We start from the raw sequence: 19,777 nt of genomic DNA on the forward strand, positions 1-19,777 counted from the left end.
TAGAAACAACTAGTGTATTGATTCGGGAAGGAGAGAGGGGTGCAGACGGGAAACGGGGAGGCAAGGGGCTCTTTAGTGTTTGCCAAAAACCGCTGCCACACACCCTCCACCCCTGCTCACCCTGCTCCTCTGGGATGGGCCCCAGCAGGCTCTCACCCTTTCTACTGGACCTCCCTCTCCCTCCTCCTCTGCACCCACTTGACCTGGCCCTCCAGTGACTGGGCAGAGCCCACCCCCAGCTCGAAAGCTGGGTGAAGGTAGGCTCCAACTAACCTTTCTTCCCCCTTCTTCCACCTCCCACCTCAGTCCCATCTCTTGTCTAAATAAAATACAGAAAAAGCAAGCGCAGCTGGTACCTGGGAGTCAAGTCACCCCGGGGCTGGGGCAGGGGTGGGACTGGGGGCAGGGCAGGCTGAGGAGTCTCAGCCAGGTGTAGTGGGAGGACGGGGGACCAGCGCGGGGGCCTGGCTCAGCCCTCCTCCCTCGGAGGCTGGCAGAGAAGACTCCACACCTGCCTCTCAGGCACCATGTCACAGGGTCCCCGGGGTGCGGGCAGCAGGCAGGGCAGAAAGGCAGAAACTAGGCTCTGTAAAAGCATCCCTTTCCCTTGGCTCCTGGAGGAAGCCCTCTTTAGTTTTAAGGCAGATATGGAGTTCCCTGGAAGCAGGGGAAAGGAGGGGGAGACTGAGATAGAAGCTTTTTTTTTTTTTTTTGCTTGTGTTTTTCCTTCAGTATAAAACCACTGTAGAAAATAACTTCTCTTAGAAAAAAAAACAAAACATAGAAGAAAAAAACAAAGGGGTATTTTTCTTTGGCTTCAGGCCCCCTCCCATGAGGTGCGGGGTGGGGGTGGGCATGAGGTGAGGAGGAAGCCTGAGGCCTCAGCCCCAACCCCTGCCTGGCAGGTCCCAGATTACATGATGCTGCAGTTCTGGTTCTAAGAGAGAAGAGAGAAGGGCAGAGGTGTGAGTGGCAGTGCCTGGCTCCGCATGTTCCCTCCCCTGACCCTCAGCCTGCCCCTGCCCTCCAGTCTGGGGCTCAGACGGGAGGGGCAGGACGCAGGGGTGGACTGTCTAGGATATTGGGCTGCGGGGAGGAGGGTCCCACTCCCCCGGGCTGCGGAAGAGAAGGCTCTCCCCCCAACAAGGCCACCTTGTCCTAACCCTCAAGGACCAGGGTCCTCTGTTTGTAGAGTGTGGAGGCAAAGGGACAACTCACCTGGGTTCGGGGGCTGGAGTTGCCCAGGAGGTAGGAGCGGGTGACCAGGTTGTCCCCGAAGCTGCCACCCCCACTGCCCCCCACACTGCGGTAGCTGCGAGTGACTGTGACACTGGAGGCAGAAGATCCAGAGGAGATGGATCCGCCCACCTGGGCTCCCGAGCTGCTGGCAGACGCCTTGTCGGCAGGCTGCCCACACGTCCCACACAGCACGGTGCGTGAGCGCAGGTTGTACTCAGCGGGGTCCCCCGAGCTGCTGCAGTGGGAGCCCTGAGGAGGGAGACAAGGCTCAGGCGGGACGGCGAGCCTGGGACTGACCACACAGGCCTAACACCCAGGCTCGCTCCTGCAGACTCCCAGCCACCAGGCAGGATGGTGGGGTTCCATCCTCAAGGAACCAGAGGGTGGATGGGTGATAGGGCCTGGGAGGCTGGGGCTGGGGGGTGGGCAGTAAGATATGAAAGGGGAGAAGGGTCAGGAAGACTTGGGGACAGCGCACTGGAGCTGTGGCTTTGATTCTGTCCTAGCTACTCGAAGTTTAAGAGAGAGCAGGCAAGCTTGTAGGGCAGCAGGCATGCAAAATAAATTGGGGAGGGCAGGAATGAGAGAGAAGATTCTTGCCGGAAAAATGGGGGACATGAGAAGACGTGCATGCAAGAGGAATGGGGAAGGGACAAGAAAGAAAGTGCATGCAACAGAAATGGGGGGAGAGAGGCAGGGCTGGGTGCCCCACATCTGTCCTCCCTTCCCCTTCCCGGGAGACAAATCCAGACCCTTGTCCACTGCTCCCATAGGAATACTCCATGGCATCAGAAAGTGCCCACTCCTTTCCTTACCAGAGTAGGGCACCCAGACACGTGGGTTCCCTGTTCAAGGTATAGGGAGGAGAGAGAAGAAAAGCCAGGGCAGCGAGTGAAGTTCCAAAACATTCTTTAATGAAAAGATCTTTGGCATGGCAAAGCCGGGGAGAGGCTGTCCCCAGGCCTGGCTGGGTGCCCCAGGGTGGGCTTGGCCTCAGCGACGGCTGCCACTCACGTGGTGGTGATGGATCAGATCATCTCCATCCTCATCCTCGTCATCCTCGACCACAGTCACTGAGCGCACCAGCTTGCGCATGGCCACCTCCTGCCAGGGACACGGGACCAGGCCCAAGGGTTAGGGGGCCAGGGGCAGGGGAGGGGTGTGCAGCATATCCACCCACAGTGACCACCTAAGAACCTTTCTGGTGGCCAGCCCTTTGTCCAGCCTGCTGCTTTCTCTGTCCTCTGTGGTGTTGGAGCTAAAGAACTTGTTTCTACCCCAGAGGGACACTGTCAAGCTCTCTGGGTAGGATTATGGTCTGCCTTTAACAATCCTCGCTGTCTAATTTCCACTCCTCATGCTGCTGGGGGAGGCATCTTGTGGTCTGCCCACTGGGTGGAGAGTTGGGGCCTGGGACTGCCCTGGCGAGCTAGGGGTAGGTGGCCTTGAATAGGCTTCCTGGGGTTGGGGGCAGCCGGCTCCAATTTTGGCCGCCAGGGGAGCCTTGTCAAGCAAGAGGCCAGCCTGCAGCATACTCACTTCCCCAGTGGAGTTGATAAGAGCCGTGCGCAGGCTGTTTCCGCAACCCCAGGTGTTCTGCGCCTTCCACACCAAGTCACTAGGGGGGCTGTGGGTGGCCCCAGCTCCTGCAGCCCAGATCTGGGGAGGGAGGAATAGAGAAGGGCATTCACTCCAACGTTCCCATCCTCAGGCCAACCCATCCCCACTCAAGGCCGCCCCAGAGTCCCAAACACCCTGCCACTCACCGTCACCACCTGCCCAGCCTTCAGGGTGAACTTTGGTGGGAAGCGGTAGGTCAGCAAGGGATCATCTCCATTCTGGCGCTTGATCTGCCAATTGCCCATGGACTGGTCCTGCCAGGAAAGGAGGGAAGGTGAAGGTGGGGGAGGCTCCTTCAGGCTCTTGGGTTTGTCTTGCTCAAGGGCTCAGGCAGACCGCAACCAGAGGCCTCTCCCTCCACTCCCCCTCCCTGCCCTCTCCCTCAAGGATAACAGCTACGATCCGTGGGCACTTATGCTGTGCCGGACACATTTGATACTTTCATCTTCCCAACAACTCAAAGAGTTGGGGACCATTATTCATCCCCATTTTACAGACTAGGAAACTAATGCTCTGAGAGGTAATTTGCCTAGGGTCTCACAGCCTGCAATGAGTCCTGGAGCCAGGGCGGAACTAGAGTGTGGAGGAGACACACACTCACCCGGGTCTGCCTCTGAGTAGAGGAACACTCTTCTCTCCAAACTGTATCCCTTCACCTTTCAGCTTTTCTCCCTAACCTGGCCGTATTCCCTTTGACCTGACCGGGGGGCCTACCTCATTGGACTTGTTGCGCAGCCGCACAAACTTGCCCTCCTCGTCCACCTCCTCCACTGCCACGCGCCCGCTGGTGCGCGCGTGCTGTGAGAAGCTGCTGCGGCTCTCGGTGGAATCCAGCTTGCGCTTTTTGGTGATGCTGCTCCCACCCTGAGTCTGGGACGAGTGGGAGGAGGCACGGCCACGGCTACGCTGCGAGGTGGGGCTGGGGGACAGGCGCAGCCTGGGGAGGGGAGACAAGGTGGGGGGCCTGGTCAAGGCCGGTTGCGGGCCAGAGGTGGTCGCCAGCCCCTCCCGGACTCCTCCCCAGCCCACCTCTCCTCCTCGCCCTCCAGGAGCTTGCGGTAGGCGTGGATCTCCATGTCCAGTGCCAGCTTGATGTCTAGCAGCTCCTGGTACTCGTCCAGCTGCTGCTGCATCCTTGCCCGCATTTCCGCCATCTCCCGCTCCTTCTCTGCCAGCAGCCGCCGGCTGGTGTCCCGCTCGCGGGCCAGCGAGTCTTCCAGGTCCCGCAGCTTCGCCTCCTTGGCTGCCAGCTGGGTGAGGGAGGCAGGGGTCTGGTAAACTCCCGAGGGCCCCGAGTATGGAGAGGGAGGATTGTGGATGGCGTGGGGGACACTCAGCCACCCTCCTCAACATCGCCTTGGCTAGCAACTAGGAAGTCCTTCCCAATATCTAAATGAAATCTCTAATTCTGAGGCTAGAACCTATTTCCTCCTGTCACAAATGGCACAGCCTGCTAGAATAATACTGATGCTTTTAACACCTCACGTTGCGTGTCGTGGCAGATCTGTGAGTTAGGGAGGATAAAAATGATCTCCATTTTCAAATGGGAAACCAAGGCTCTGAGAAGTGAAGGTAATACCGGCCAGATGAGAGGCAGTCCTGCAATAGCCAACATGTCATCTGACTCCAAATGCTAGGTCCCTTACTCAGTCTGTGGTCCTGGGGGCATGTTCCACTCCTCACTCCCCGCCTCCCCTCCTCAGGAAGCCCCCACCCCCTCCTTCCACCTTACGTCTTGCCCAGACTATTGCCCAATGGCAGAAGGGGTGGGGCCTCACCTGCTTCTGGAGCTGGCTGAGCTGGGCCGAGAGGCTGTCGATGCGAATGCGGGACTGCTGCAGCTCCTCGTGGGCAGCCCCCACCAGGTTGCTGTTCCTCTCAGCTGCCTGCCTGGCGTTATCCAGCTGGAGGGGAGGACACAGGGTTAGGGCTGCAAGACCGAGAGGGAGGGAACTGAGAAGGCCACCATTGTTGCAGCTTCAGGTCCTGAGCACCCTGAGCTCCCCACCACCATCTGCCTGATCCCCCCGGAACATTCCAGGGTGGGTAGGGGTAGGGATGCTGGGGGCAGAGGCAGCGAGGGAGCCGGGGAAGAGCAGGCACCTTGGCAGAATAGGTCTTCTCCAGCTCCTTCTTGTACTGTTCCACCTGGTCCTCGTGCTGGGCCCGCAGCTCCTGCAGGGCATCCGCCAGCCGGCTCTCAAACTCGCGCTGTTTGCCGTTGTCGATCTCCACCAGCCGGGTCTCATGGCGGCGCTTGGTCTCACGCAGCTCCTGGAAGAGTGGGACACAGAAACCGAAATCAGAACTAATCCTCAGAGGCCAAGACCCAGGTGGCTGAGCTTCCTGCCCAGTCCTAACCCCATGAGCCACTGTCAGCCCCACTTTCACCAGCCCCAACTCTGGTGTCTGTCACCACCCAGCCCCAGTCCTCTGGCCTGCAGGGCACAATCCCCACCTCGCTGTAGATGTTCTTCTGGAAGTCCAGTTCCTCCTTCAGGGTCTGCAGCCTGTTCTCAGCATCCACCCGCCGCAGCATCTCATCCTGAAGTTGCTTCTTGGCCTCACCCAGGGCTGCCTCGAGCTGACAGAAAAGGGGCAGAGGTCAGGGAGAGGGGTCACAGAGCATCAGAGCTGGAAGGAAGCTGAGCAATGGGCTGTTCCCAGCGCACCCCTTTACATGTGCGGAACCAGGTCCAGGGGAGTGATGAGAGCCTTGGATGCCCACAGAGGTGATGATACCTACTCACTCACAGGAACTACTCTAGGTCGGTACTGTGCTAAGAAAAAAAGATAGCACCCTCCCTCTCTGGCACAACCTGGCAATTGCTATGAAGGAGGTAGTCCCAAGTATAGAGGAAACATGAGGGAGGGAACTAAAGTGTGCCTGGGGTGGCTCAGGGGGTTCTGGGAAGGCCTCTGCAAGAGGCTGAGACCTGAGGGACAGGTAGTGGGGTCTGGGGAGGGACACTGTTGTAACCACAGGGCAGAGAAGAGCAAGTGCAAAGGCCCAGCGGTCTGAAGGCACACATGTGTTCTTCAGGATCTTCAGGAGGATCAGTACCGCTGAAGCCTGAAGGACAGGGTCGGCAAGTGGAGTGATGGGAGAGGTGGCTAGACTGGAAGGCAGGGGTTGGATCATGAAGAGATGCCCTTATCTGCCACAAAAAAGAAGCTCTGAAGAAGTTTGAGCAGGGGAGCACCTTCCTTAGATTCTCATCTTCCAAAGTAGAGGCTGGCCAGTGCGACTGGGAAGGGCTGGGGGGAGGGTGGAGCTGGAGGCCGGAGACCTGGGAGGGGAATGGTCCAGCCTTAGGTTTGTAGTCAACCTGCTGGCATCTCCCGGTCTCTCCACAGTGTGCTGCAGTGGCAGGACCTGGGAGGGGAGAGGGCCCAGGAGGGAAGCTTGCCAATTGACTCTAGTCCTGGCCCTGCCATGAGCAGATGAGGCTGTGACATTGGGAACAAGCTGGCTTCTTTGATTCTGTTCCCTAGCTTATAACGTGAGTTCAGTGGCAATGACTTGTGGATTATTTTAAATTCACTGTGCGAGATACCACAGGCAGCAAAGGAAGATGAAATATGGTCTGGATGGGTAAAATGATGCTAGGACAGGCACATGGCTCTGATGCCACGTGACGACAGGTCAGACCAGACACCTCCTGAAGGCGACTGGGGTGGAAGAGTGAGTGTGCATTTGTCTGGGGCCAGGGTGTGTGTGTCAGGTGGCGTCATGGGCGGGCCCTGGAAGGTGGCCTCACCTTGGCCACCTGCCCCCGCAGATCGTGCAGCTCGCCCTCCAGGGTGCGCTTCTCGCTGAGAGCAGTGCTCAGCGCTGCCTCCTTGGAGTTGAGCAGAGCTTCCAGGTCCTTGAGCCGGGCCTGCGCGGCCATCAGGTCTCCCTCCTTCTTGGTATTGCTAAAGAAGAGAGAGAAGAGTGGGTTTAAGAGGAGGAGTCCGTGTCCCTAGAGAAAACCAGGTCTCCCAGGGAGATAGGCAAGTTGCTTCCCTGGAGGTCAGTCTGGGGCCTGGCACTGCTGTCCCTCAACCTGCCAGGAGGGGGCATCCTTGGCTTTAGGTTCTTTGCATTGTTTGCCTCTGGGGCTGGACTCCCACTTCCCCCAAAGTCCCCAAAACCCCCTTCCTGCTTCTCCACCCTTCCCATGACTCAGTGCTCAGGAACGTGCCTGGGGCCAAGGGCAAAGCTGGATCCCAGGAGATGAATGCTTTTCCCTCTTTCCCCTCCCATTCCTTCCCAAAGAGACAGGGCCACCTTTGTCTCCTGCCCCTGCCCACGCAGGGCTTTAACCTTCTCCTCTTTGACTCCACCCACCTGCCATTCAGCCAAGCCTCTCTCTTTGTGGGGACCCAGACAGCCAGGCTCCCAGCCCTGGGGTCCATGCATCCCTAATGCTTCTCAGTTTGAGCCCCCAAAATGTTGGTCACCTCTCCTAGTCCCTTTTACACACTGGGGACTGTGGGGAGGGAGTCTTGTTAAAGCTCAGGGAGACCTGGGATGAGGACAACCAGGCACAGGATTGACCCTCCCCTTTCTCAGACCTGGTCCAGGTCCCTGATCTGGGCAGAGCACGGGGGTTCCAGCCTCACTCCCTCTGGGTCTTGTCAGAGCCTGAGAGAAGGCTGAGTCCACCCGTTAACCACAGCCTCAGCATCAGGCTCCAGATGTGGCCTCCGGGTCCATCTGGGCTCCAGCCTTGAACCTCCTCACTCCTCAAACTGGGTAAAGCTTTAGCTAGAATCAACCCAACAGGGGTTCCCTCTGCCACCTCCCTCCCCTTTCTGGGCCCCTGATTCTTTTTGCTGGATAGTGAACTAGAGAAACAGAGGAGTTCTGTTTTCTTAAAAACCTCCAGGTCACCCAAGAACTTTCCAGATGTTAAGATCCCTTCACCACTATAGGGTGAGAGAAAGCAGCAGACCAGGGAGTGGAGGGAAAGATCCAAGGGGCCTGGTCCTGGCTGCCGTCTGTAACTCATCAACCCTTAAGCACAGAGCCCACCACGGCAGAAGGAACGAAGGAAAACCAAATGTGGACGGGGGGAAAAATCTATCCTGAAAAGGAAAAAAGTGGCCCTGCCAAGATTTTTCTCCTGCCACAGAAGCCCTAAGCTCCAAAAGACCCAACGATTCACTGTGACGCGGGATGGAGAAGACTAGACTAGAGGAAGCTCTGGAGGGAGGGGCCGCCCAAGGCTGTGTTCTCCTGCCACCAGCTTAGGAGATTCCAAACAGGAGTCACCTCCCCTCCAACTGGGCTCCCCCGAGTGCCGCCCACAAGGGCAGGGGCAGGACCGGAAGACCTGGAGGCAGCGCCCCAGCCTGCGTGCTTGCTCTGTCCAGGCTTCTGGCCACACCTCAGAACAAGCTGTTTAATGCAACAGTGTCTGTCTCCTGTGAAAAGAGGCCCTTCCAGAACTGGAGGATGTCTCCCCTCCTCCGTCTCAGCCAGAAAAGCTAAAAATAAAGTCAAAACCCAGCTCAGGTTTTGGCTGCCATCCGGCCCAGCCCCTGGCTGGGAGCACAGCCCCAACTTTCCATGACTTCAGAACTTTTCCGAAGCTGAGGCGGCTGCAGGGGGAGGAGAGAAAAAGAAGAAAAACCGCTGGTAAAGTGAAGCGACGCGGCCGACTTAGATTCCGAGCTCCTTGGGCCGACTCCAAGGCTGGCAGGGGCTTCCCAGAAGAGGCCTCCCTACCCCGCAGGCCTCCCTACCCCGCAGGCTAACGGCTGCAGCTGGCTGGCACCAGGAGGCCCTCGGAACTTAGAGAACTAGGAGCTTAGAGTGGGTTCAGCTCACTTCCTCCTCTTACACATGAGGAAACTGAGGCACAGAAGAGGAAGGTGAATGGCCTGGTGTCAAGCACTACAAGCAGCAGCAGGGATGGGGTCACAGTCAATTCTGGCTGCAGATCAGGACTCCTCCTCTCGTCCACCTCACTGCCTTTCTCAGCCACAGGTCTGGAGGATGGAGAAGCCGGAGGAGGAAGAGGGCTCCCCCGACCCAGCCAGCCTGAGCTGGGAGAAGCAGGAAGGAGCGATGCGATGCCTTCAGGAGACATCTCAAGGGCATCTCTTCCCCAGTCCTGCTTCCCTGGCCTCCTCAGACACCAGGAGAGGAACTCCAGGAGTTCTCCTTGGAAATAGCCTTCCCATGGCAGCGCCAGGCTGACGCTGACTGAGGAAAACAGGGCGCATGTCCTTGCCCTCCGGGAGCTTACAGTCTGACAACTCCAGGAGTTTCTCCTTCAGTCTGACCTCTTCACTTCCTACTGCTCTCAAAGGTGGGGTGGTGATAATAATAATAATAATACTATAATGACAGCAAACACTTACATAGAGCTGATTATGTACCAGGCACTGCTCTAAACATTACCATGTTAACTCACTTAATCTTCACAGCTTGCCTATGAGACAGGTGCTATTATACATGATTGAGGAGAATGAGGCGTCTAGAGCTACGTCCAGGGTCCCGCAGCAGGTCCGTAGCCAAGCTGGTGGCAGTGCTCTCCTGCTTCAGCACCTGCCCCGCTATCATGGCCTCCAAAGAAATAAAAGGGGCTATTTCCCTTTCCTTCCTAGAGGCTTTGATTAGCGCTGGAAAGAGATGCGATTAAAGGACAGAGACACACCCTGCAGATGAGGGAAACCACGAGCAAAGAGGGGGAAGCGAGAAGAGCCTCTGTGGTTTTCTGTCAGGCAGGGAGCTCCCATATGTGGGGAAGAGGCCAATATCACCCATGGGCTCATGACTCAGACCTCAGGAGCTCTGTGGCCAGGAAGCCACACGCACAACCCAAGAAATGGCCGGGGGTAGGGGGTGGGGGTGGGGTGGTTGCAGAGCCCAGCACTTCTCCTACCTCCTCCCCAGCCTTGCCTGCCCACCAGCTCCAAAAGCCATTTCCTCCCTAGTTGGGGTCTTCAGACCTAGCGAGGACCCCAGCCCGCACTGGCCAGGCGTTCAGCCCGAGGGTACTGGTGCTGCCCGTGCCCAAGTCCATTGGGGGTTGGCAGTAGGAAAGCTGGGCACGTGCCGACTACCATCCCACACTGGGTTGGCAGGATGGACAGGGTGGGGCAGGCAAGGGGAGCTGGGAAGGGTGGGAACCAGGGGTTCAGCAGGTGACTCATCCTCAGGCAGACAATTCCCGGGCAGGGGTCGGGAAATCCTCTAGTGCTCACAGGGGAGACCCTGGCTTTGCCCATGTCCTGCCCCAGCCCGTGCCACGCCAGTGGGGGCCAGCTCTCTCCCTTGCATCTGCCAGGTTCCTCAAGCACAGGAATGGCTCCATCCCAGCGGCCTCGTAAGGCCACAGGGGCTGGGCATCCTGTTTCTAACTCTCCCCACAGCTGGCAAATCTGATCTCAGAAGGAGGGAAGAGAGTGGGGTGGGGGAGGGCAGGGCAGCAGAGAGGAAAAGAGTCAGTAGAAATGAGAGCTGGGAGCTGGCTGGCCTGGCCCAAGACTGGCAGTGTTAGGCTGAGGCTGGCGGGTGAGAGAAGCCCTGCTCCAGGGCCACTGCAGGCCAGGACTCTGGGCGTTGCTTTCGGGGGAAGATAGGGGCCCGGCACAGAAAAGGGGCTGGGTGGGCACTGGGCCAGGCGCTGACCCACCCGCTGAGTCACCCTCCTCAGCCCAGCTCCGATGCCAGATATGGAAACCAGGGCTGGCCTCAGCCGTTTTGGGCCCCATTGTGGGGGGCAACTTGCTAGGCCCAGAGGGAGAGGCCCCCATTTCCTCCCCCAGGCTGAGGAAGAGACAACGGCAGCAGAGACATCAGGCTGGAGCTAAAAATAAGAAGTAGGAGGGGAAGATGGTCAAGGGGGCACTTGAGGAGCTAGCCTAGCCCTGCAGGGGTTCCCTCAGCCCGCCCAAGTCCCCTTGCTGGCCACCCCTTAGTGGCTCAGCCCCTCAGCCTCACCAGCTCACGGAGTTCCCCATCGCTGGGCGAGACCCTGGGAGGGGGAGGGGAGACAGGGCAGCAAAGGTCTCTAAGCCCCCGGGGGCATTTCCTGCCTCACAGGAAAGAGCGCCCCCTGTGGCTGGGCAGGGCAGGGCAGGGTGGAGTGGGGAGCAGGGAGTCCCTGCCCTCCTGGCTTGGCGACAGTCCCAGGAGGCTAGACCTCTGCCCAGGCTGACTTCCGGGCGGGCGGTGGGGCGTCTCCTGCGGCTACCCCAAGCCAGCCTGCACGTTCCTACCACCCTTCTTTTTGTTCCAGCAACTCCTCCCTGTGTAATATATCCTCCTTCCCTCCCTCCCTCCATCCATCCAAATCCACCCCCCACCTCGCTTGAGCCCCACCTCAGCCCTGCACTGCTGCCTTCAGCCATTGTTTCACCTGCTGGCTTGTTCTCTTTCCACTTATGTTGCAAGTGTCTTGGTGGCTTTTTCTCTATGTCCCCCGAATGCCCTGAGACTAGGAGGTTCATCTGCCCAAGGCTGCTAGAGGGACCTCCTCCTGGTCCAAATCCCGTACTTTTACAGATGGGAATACCAAGGCCTGGAGAAGGGCAGGCGCAGACACTGAAAACCTGCCCCTGGTCATCTGAGGACACACAGCAGACAGGGACAGAACACAGAAAATGGCATTGTGCATGCAGCGGGTGCAGAAAGCAGCACAGAGACACCCAGGAAGAAAGCCTGGGAGACGGCTCTACCTCTGCCTCGCTTGCTGGGAGACACCCCAGTCAGGAAAGACACAGAGACCTAGTGAAACAGCCCTCAAACATCACTACTCCCACCCTGGGTGGAAGCCATGAGGTTTGACTTCCCCCACCCCCGAAAGTAACCAGTGCTTGGTTTCTGGGCTGGTCTGTGGGGCTGCCATCACTCTCAGGTAAGGGCAGGATGCGGGAAGCCTGGGACATCTAGCTTCCCCATTCTGGCATTCGAGGCACCATCCGTCTCTGGAAAGGAGACCTTGAAGAGAGGAACTGAGGGGGCAGGTACTCCAGGGACTTAGAAGCCCCTTGAGCCTTCCTCAAACCCCACCCTGTGACGTTCTGAATGTCTTACACCCGGAAAGCACATGGTAGGTCCCCCAGTGTGGACCCCTCACCCCCAACCTCCCCACACAGGCACATACAGCCGCTGCAGGCAGGGCTCTGCTTCCGCATGCCTCTCTTGGGCATGACACCCACCACATATGCCCAGGGTCTGAGGTCCCTTAGATCCCCTTCCAGAGCCGCCAAGCTCCCTCCCAGCGGTCCTCCCCCCCAGACAAAGGTAGGTCTTAATTCCAGGCAGAGGGAGGATTGGGGTGGGGGAACTGGTGCTGAGATGGGGGACAGGAGGCCTGTTGACATGTTCAGACGTAACTCCAGCAGAGCGCTGGGCCTGGCAGGGCCCCAGGCCTGAGTCACAGCTGCTGGGCGTATCAACGTGGCATTGTACAGAGGCAGGAGAAGCCTGCCGCCACAGGCCAGGGCACTGGGGTCCCGGATAACAGGCGGCTGGCTTCCTGACCAACCGCTCCCTCAAGGTCCCCTGCCAAACTCCACTTTCCTTCTTCTTGGCCTGTCTCTCCAGAATTCATTCCTGTGTTGTCACAAAAATGCAGGAGTGAAGCCTGGGAACAGACGAAAAGAAATGGAGGCGTGGAGGGTGAGGGATGGCCTAGGAAGAGGTAGAATGTTCTGGGAAGGGGAAGGAGGGAGGCCACTGGCCAAAAGGAGGGACATTTAGGGGATCCTCACAACAAGCCAACACAAAGTCTCTTCTTAGGACATATTAACCCTCCATCTGGTGGTTCATGGCTATTAACTCTGACAACAGCAGGAGGGGGTTGGAGCCGCACCCCACGACCAGGAAAGGTAGTGGGGGAGGACCTAGGAGTTCTGGTCCCACTGCATTCCAGCTCCAGCCTAGGAAGATGCAACTCTCTCTCCCAGCCGGCAGAGGGGGGCAGCGTTGGAGCTCCGGGAGGAAGTGGGAGCCCTGGCAATCCCAAACAGCCTCCACTCAACTGCCCAGAAACCAGACCCCTTGATATGAAGGGTCTCTAGCTCCCCTGAGCCAGTCCTAAAGGGACTCATGTGTCCTGTGCCCCCCCCCCCCATTCGTCCCCCATATGATTCACACCCTCATCCTTCTTGCCGCTACTAAGAACACCCATGGTAGTTCTCAATAAAAGGCCACCCTTCAGCCTTTTCTTCTCTGACTGGACAAGCTCGGGGTCTCCTGTCCACTCTCCACTCTGCCCTCTAGCGTGACTCAGCTCCTCTGCCGGGACTGGGATCCCAGCCAGAATTATTCCTGGCTTCGACAGGCAGGATTCAGGCTTCCTCTCCCACAAAGGGACAGGGAGCACCCCCTCCCCCTCCCCGACAACCCCACCTCCCTCCTAGATTCTGTCCCCTTCCTTAAGGGACTGTTAAGGGGCAAGACTTCCTCACAACCCAACCTTAGGTTGGGGGAGCCAGAATGGGCGCAGTTCAAGGTCACCCTGCTCCTCCCTCTGGCTCCAGGCACATGCTGTCTAATCCTGGCCAGCTCTAAGGGAATAGTCCTGCCTTTCCAGGGCCTCCCTTCTACCCCCAACACAGGTCAGTGGGACTCTCCCCTCCTTCTGCACAGCACAGCCCTTTCCACTGTCGTGAAGGGAGAGGCATTGATAACCAAGTGTCCTTTCCTACTAGCAATAAAAACAAAGCAGAAGGCAAGAGTATAATGTCATAATAATTAACCTTTTCTAGCGAACTTTCTTTGAGAAATAGAGACAGGTGTTAATACTTCTAATTCCACAGCTTGTGGGAAATATTTCTATTGAGAGTAGCACTGGCTATTAATTATATTTGATTTTAATATTTATAGCTTGGCATTTTAGAGGACTGTTTTCTCACTTGGTGGGTCATTGTACTACTTTGGAACCTGAGGGATCTCTGGAGACCTTCTGCTCTAACCCCTTTCTTTTATAGCTAGGGAAAACCAGAGAGGGGAGATGATTTGCTCAAGGTCACACAGCAATTTAGTGATAGGACCAAGCCGAGAACTAAAGGACACCGAGGGCCAGGGCTGTTACCACTACCTCACACTACCTGTCATTTTGTTAGTAAACCAAACTTGCCTCTTATTAAGGGATAGGAGACCCTGCAACCTCCCTCTAGATATCTCCAAGAATATTAGAGCTTGGCATGTGTCACCTTCAGGACGCTGGGGGCCCAAGGAAGTGACAATGGGATGAACTGCCCTAGTGTCTAGGCCTCTGAGCCAGACCTGGTCTTGGCTGCCACAGCTGCTAGAGGTGGTCAGGGGCTGGGGAGGAGGGAGGTGAGGGGGAGGAGAGCGGAGGGCACAGTTGGTAGGTGAAGGCATCTCCTACCAGCTGTCCCCCCAGCTGTCCCTGGCTCCAGCCCTGACACTGAGCTACTGAATCACTGGAAATGGACATATCCCATGTAAGCATAAGTCTCAGACTCCAGGAGGCCAGGGGAAGTGCCCGCCAGGGCCATCAATTGTGGGAGGCAAGGCAATCGGGGTCCTTGTAGGAATTATTGTCTCTTTTGTTTCTCTGTGGCTCCTGACATACTGCTCAGCCCCCAGGTGTGGTGGCAAGTTCTTCTTTCTCTCCAAATCAGAATGTGAACTTCAGCATGTGGCGTGGGGAGGAGAGATAACACCAGGAGGCTCCCTCAGGTGAGGACTGGGGCCCAGGTATCCTCAAAGGCCTCCATTTCCATTATCCTTATGTATCTGCCAAAGGGCACAGCCTCCTTTGGATCCAGGTAGACAATTACCATGACAAGTCCTGAGACAGGAGTCACCAGCCTCCCAGAACCCTGCCCCATGATCCATGGCCTGGCAGAGTCTTGGGCCTTTCCAGGTACAGGCTGGCGCAAAGACTCTTGATCAAGTGTTAACAGGCTCTTGCAGGACAGCAAAGCACTAAGGTGTCGCTGGTCCCAGGGCAGAATCTCTAGGCTGCAGGAGTGAGCCTCGGCCACCCTACCCTGCCCTCTGGATGCTCCTACCTGCCCCCTAAGCTAGAGAAGTGAAGTTTAACGGTACAAGCGCTCAACTGGAAGACAGAAGGCCTGTGCTCAAGTCCTGGCCTGTCATTCTCCTGCTGTGTGACATAGGACAAGTCTCTGTACCTCTCTGGCCTTGGTTGTTCTTATCCTGATGAGAGCTTGAATGAACCTGGGCCTGCCTATCCCCTATTGAATGAACATCCCGGCCTATCCCCACTGGGGCTGCATTAGGCGGGCAATCCAGGAAGTTGTCGAGCTCCCGGGCCTCATCTGGGGGGAAGAGGCGCTTCTGCTTTGTGGGACTGGGATCTCCCCACTTCTGACTCAGTCTTCCTCCACCAGTTCCGCATGGCAAGGCACAGACCCTGACCCCATCCTGCAGAGCAAGCCCATAACTCTGGACTCAACTCTAGAACCACTTGTGCATACTACAGTCCCGAGCTCTGGCTCCAGACCACCACCAGTGGTCCTAAGGAAGGAGGCAGGAAAGGATCCCAGGATGCAGTAGGGAGTGGGGGGCAGAAGATGCAGACATCCAGGCCCCCATCCGTCCCTTCAAGACATCTGCTGCTACTGTCTCCACCCTGTCTCCTGCTGTCTCTTGTAAAGCCACCAGGGTGGGAGGGAGGGGGCAGCTCTGAGTCATCCACCCAGCTGTCCTGCCTGGGGTGAGGCCCAGCCCAAGCCTGGACCCCAGGCAGGCCTCCCCTGGTGCTTTCAACCTCCTCAGTCTCCCTGCACTTGGGTGTCCAAATCCTTCAGGCTCCAGAATAGAGAGAATGCATGTATGTGTGTTTGGGGGGCCAGGGGAGCGGGGAGTTCTGCTTGGAGCCTATGACCCAGCCCAACAAGAGGGTGTCCCAAACCCCTGGGTGTGGTCAAGGTACTTGGCTGGGCCAGGGACTGCCACAGGATCTCACAGACAGCTGTGCATCCCAACCGAAAGCCTGGCCCTGAACTCTGAGCTCTAATTAAACATTAAACCAGAAAACACCTTCTCTCTGGCTTTAGCGGGAGGAGTTAGGACAATGCCTTCCTTCTCTCCCAAACTTTGTTCTACTCACTTTTCCACTTCACCCTGAGCACAGCCGACACAAAAGGGAGCAACAAATCCTAGCTCCTCCCATTGGGGACATAGAAGGGGACAGACAACCCCATCTGAGCCCCTTTCTCTCCACCCCACCTCCCGTCAGCCTGGGATCCAGGTGTGCAAACCCACCCCCCTTTTCCGGAAGCCCAGCCTCCCCAGCCAGGATCAGAGGGGGAGCAGAGGCAGGTGGCTAAATATAACAAGTACACACACCACCCCCGCCCCTGCCCCACGTGTGCACACGCCCGCCTGGTGTCCCAGGCCTGGACAGCTGCACCAGGAGGCAGAGGAGACAGACTGGCGTGGCCGGGTTAGCAAGAGACCATAGACTCCACTCGTCCTGGTCCCTGATCAATGTCTTCCCCAGAAAAAGATCTGCTAAGAATGCCCTTCACAGGGATCTGCAAGGGAGGCTTTGGTAGTTGAGTGGACTAGTTTAGAACACTAACTAATTCTCTGGAGTTCCCCTAGCTTGCCTCCTTTCTGTCCGGCTAACTAAGTTGTTCGTATCACCAGTGGAAAAGACAGGAGTGATCCTTATCAATAGAAATAAACCCGTCTCCCTACACAATTTCCGTCTCCTCTTCCCAAGGGGATGGATATACCACACCCACCGGGCCTGGGGCTGGGGGCTAGTGAAGGGGTGGAAAGAGCACAGAGACAGGGAGATTCTGAGAAGAGCATGAGTTTGGAGAAGATGACATAAAGGGAGAGAGGACATCAAACCATAGGTTTCTCCCCGCCCCGCGGATCTCCAGGCACCTTTAGTGTCCTTTGGCTGGGGTCTTCATAGAGAAAAGGGGATACAGAGAAGGAATCTAAATTCTTGGGGGCTGGAAGAAGAGGGCATAAACATCCAGGCTCCAAAGGCCTTTTTAAAAAAGAGGGTGGAGTCAGGTAGGGTGGGGTTGGGTGGGGCTGGGATGGGTGAGGTAGGAGGGGCCTGAAGCTTTCAACGGCTGGATTTCAAAAATGTTACTGTATTCCAGCAGTTTAATAAGGCAAAGATCAAAATACATCAGCGGCTGAGAGGATGGGCCTGAGCAAGGACGGCTTGGCTAGGCTGGGAAAGTGAAAGTGGCTAACCTCAAGGAGGGAGGCAGGCAGGAACAGAGCCCCCAACCCTCGAAGACACCAGGCAGAGGGCCAGGGTGGGCAGCCGCCAGACCTGGGCATAACACAACTTCCTGAGCAGGGAGCCTCTGCCCTCCGTCCCCCTCCCTCCTTTGCATTCCTGGGCCAAGCAGGCCAAGGGCTGTGGGAGCTGCGGGAGAGCCGCTCTCCTGGAGTTGTTTGGTGGGCCTGTCAGAGCTCAGGGAAGGTCCCAGACATGCAGGGAGTGAGGGAGAGCTTCCCAACTCTTAGAAAGAACCCCAGAAAGGGTCATGCCAACGGGGCCACTGCCATGCTCCTGAAGGGGAAAAAGGATGTCCCCCTGTCTTGGTGACCTCTCTCCAGCACCACTGGAGAGCTGGGAGCTCTGTCTTAGTGGGTGTCATATGTTCAGAACCAGTCTGGCAAAGGTGGCATAGTGCCAAGACTGCCAAGAAAGTTCTAACAGGACCCTTTCATCCACTGCAATGTGTCCTGGGTACCCAGATTTCTTAGACCTGGCAGGGCCAGTTCTGCTTTGCCAAGCCCCTCCCCCAGGACCCAAATGGCTGACAAATCCCACTCTGACAGAAGGTGCGTCTGCCATCAGCCCCTGCGCGGCCCTGAGTGCCCCACCATTCCTTATATACCCCAATCTCTCCCAGAGACCCCTCCCTTCTCTGTCCTGTCTTGACAATTTCTCTTGGCACTGCCAGGCACCTGCTGGGGGCAGTTCCGAGGAGAGAGAACACTATCTGGCAAAGTTATCAGCCGCCTGGACCCGAGGAGGGGCAACGGGACTTCCTGCCCTCCCGGCTCGCCACCTGGGCGCACTCACCGTGCCTTGAGCTCCTTAAACTCCTCGCGCACTTTGCTCAGCTCCAGCTGCAGGCGGGCGCGCTCCTTGGCCACCGAGTCGAGGGTCTTGCGGGCATCCCCAAGCTCGGCCTCGTAGGCGGCCTTAATGCCGGACACCTCGCGGCTGACCACCTCCTCCGACTCGGTGATGCGAAGGCGCAGACCCGCATTCTCCGTCTCCAGCGAGCGCACACGGTCGATGTAGACCGCCAAGCGGTCATTGAGCTCCTGCAGGTCCTCCTTCTCCTGCAGCCGGGTGATACGGGTGGGCGACAGCGGGGTGGAGCTGGCCTGCGCCCCGCTGCGGGTGGCGCGCCGCTGGGACGGAGTCTCCATGGCCGGCAGGGTGGCAGCGCTGCCCGCGGGGCAGGGGTCCCAGGAAGGGCGCGGGGCTCAGGCCAAAGGACAGAGACTGCTCGGGGTCGGAGCGCACCGGCCGGCTGGCTCTCGGCTTGCTCCTGGCAGGCGTGGGGATCTGGGCCGGGCACTGTCGGACCTCGGGATCTGGGCTGGCTGGCGTGGATGCGGCGCTCCCGCGAACACTGTGAGTCACCGGTGTCCGTGCAAAGGCTCTAATAGGTCTAGGGAATGGGAGGAGGGGCCACGGCTCTTAAAGGGGCCGGCGCATACCCACAGGGGTGGGGGTGGGAGTGGTGAGGAGGGGAGAGGACCGCCTAGCGGTGGCAAGGTCCGGCCCCACCTTCTCCCGCGCACCCCCACGTGCCTGGGGCTTCGCCGAGCCTCGAGTCTTCGTTCCCGCCTGCTCAGCGATCCCAGCCTCAAGCTTGCCCCCACTGCCTCAGGCCTTCTAGAGTAGAGGGCAGAGCCGAGGGGTGAGAGTGAGTGGGCAAAGGGCAGGGAGGAAGAGGAATAGTGGGTGTAAAACAGGGGACAGTGCGAGGCAGGCAGATCCAGGAAAGCAGGGGGAGGGCTGAGGCTGGTGCCCCTCAGGGTGACTCACTCTCCTTCCACCACTGGCTCCCCCTTTCCTCCCCATAGTAATAGTGAGTCACCCCTACCCCCCTCCACATGTGGGCAGCCCATGCAAAGCTGCATCTCAGAACGCCAGGGTGGGGTGGGGAAGGAATGCCTGGGTTCCTTGGGGGGTTGGGGTGGCCTGCAGCAAAGTTCTAGATCCTGAGTTTCTTTACACCCTCAATTTTGGGGTGAGGACCAGGAGTTTGGAGTCCCTCTTTTCCTATCTTCTGCCCCAATTTATTTCCCTTCAAAACCAACCATTGGGTCTTAGACCCAAGCAACAAGCCACAAGACCCCAGAGAAGGCCAAGAAAAGGCCCCGGTCACTGCCCCCCACTCCCCAGCCTCTGCCCCTTCCTTCAGATGCAAGCAATTGGAAAAGAGGCTGCCTACGTTCCTCCCCATTCAGTCCCCTTCCACTCCTTACCCCACCCCGCCAACTCCAGGACTGTACTTATTTTTTTCCAGGACTGTACTTATTTTAATGGATAATTTAAAACAGATACCAGAGCTGTGCATGCATTCATCACGTTGCCAGGACACCAGGTCCCAGATTTTTGTGGTTCCCAGAGGGGCCTGAAAGGGGGAGCAGGGCAGGGGGCTGGACAGCCAATGTTGGGTCTCCATCCGGGCTTCAGCCAGAAAGGGAGAGGTAGGGGAAGGGACGGCAAAGACCTCACACCCTTGCTGGCCACAAAGGCCAGCCCCTTACTTATCTCTACATTCCTCTCTGGCCAGGTCTGCTTTGCCACTGGCTCTAGGGAGGGGCCAGGCCCTCTCACAAAATAAGATCACCCAGGCTTCTGTACCCCAGGCTCTGGAGCCTCCATGCTCAGGCCTCGCCAAGGACCCCTTTGATCAGCCTTCCACTCTCCTCCCCTAATCCTGGTCCTGGCCCCTCCAGCCACCTCAT

General features: G+C 57.8%; 2 protein-coding genes across 2 annotated transcripts in view; both read right to left on the bottom strand.

Annotated features, from left to right (window-relative positions):
• Positions 1 to 18,413, bottom strand: LMNA (lamin A/C). The gene is made up of 12 exons (XM_046682252.1): positions 17,868 to 18,413; positions 6,621 to 6,777; positions 5,318 to 5,443; positions 4,963 to 5,133; positions 4,638 to 4,763; positions 3,889 to 4,109; positions 3,574 to 3,796; positions 3,006 to 3,113; positions 2,779 to 2,898; positions 2,254 to 2,343; positions 1,219 to 1,488; positions 1 to 937 (listed from the first exon to the last, which is right to left on the bottom strand). The coding sequence occupies exons 1-12, from the start codon at positions 18,221 to 18,223 to the stop codon at positions 914 to 916; spliced, it is 1,992 nt and encodes a 663-aa protein (XP_046538208.1). The 5' UTR covers positions 18,224 to 18,413; the 3' UTR covers positions 1 to 913.
• LOC124250432 (rho GTPase-activating protein 33-like) overlaps positions 18,384 to 19,777 on the bottom strand; it is a 25,431-nt gene continuing 24,037 nt past the window's right edge. Inside the window, exon 4 of the mRNA XM_046682253.1 lies at positions 18,384 to 18,468. Coding sequence (XP_046538209.1) covers positions 18,437 to 18,468 — 32 coding nt within the window. The 3' untranslated portion in view covers positions 18,384 to 18,436. The remainder of the gene's footprint in view (positions 18,469 to 19,777) is intronic.

The sequence above is a fragment of the Equus quagga genome, chromosome 13 (assembly GCF_021613505.1).
Source record: "Equus quagga isolate Etosha38 chromosome 13, UCLA_HA_Equagga_1.0, whole genome shotgun sequence".
Lineage (NCBI taxonomy): Eukaryota > Metazoa > Chordata > Mammalia > Perissodactyla > Equidae > Equus > Equus quagga.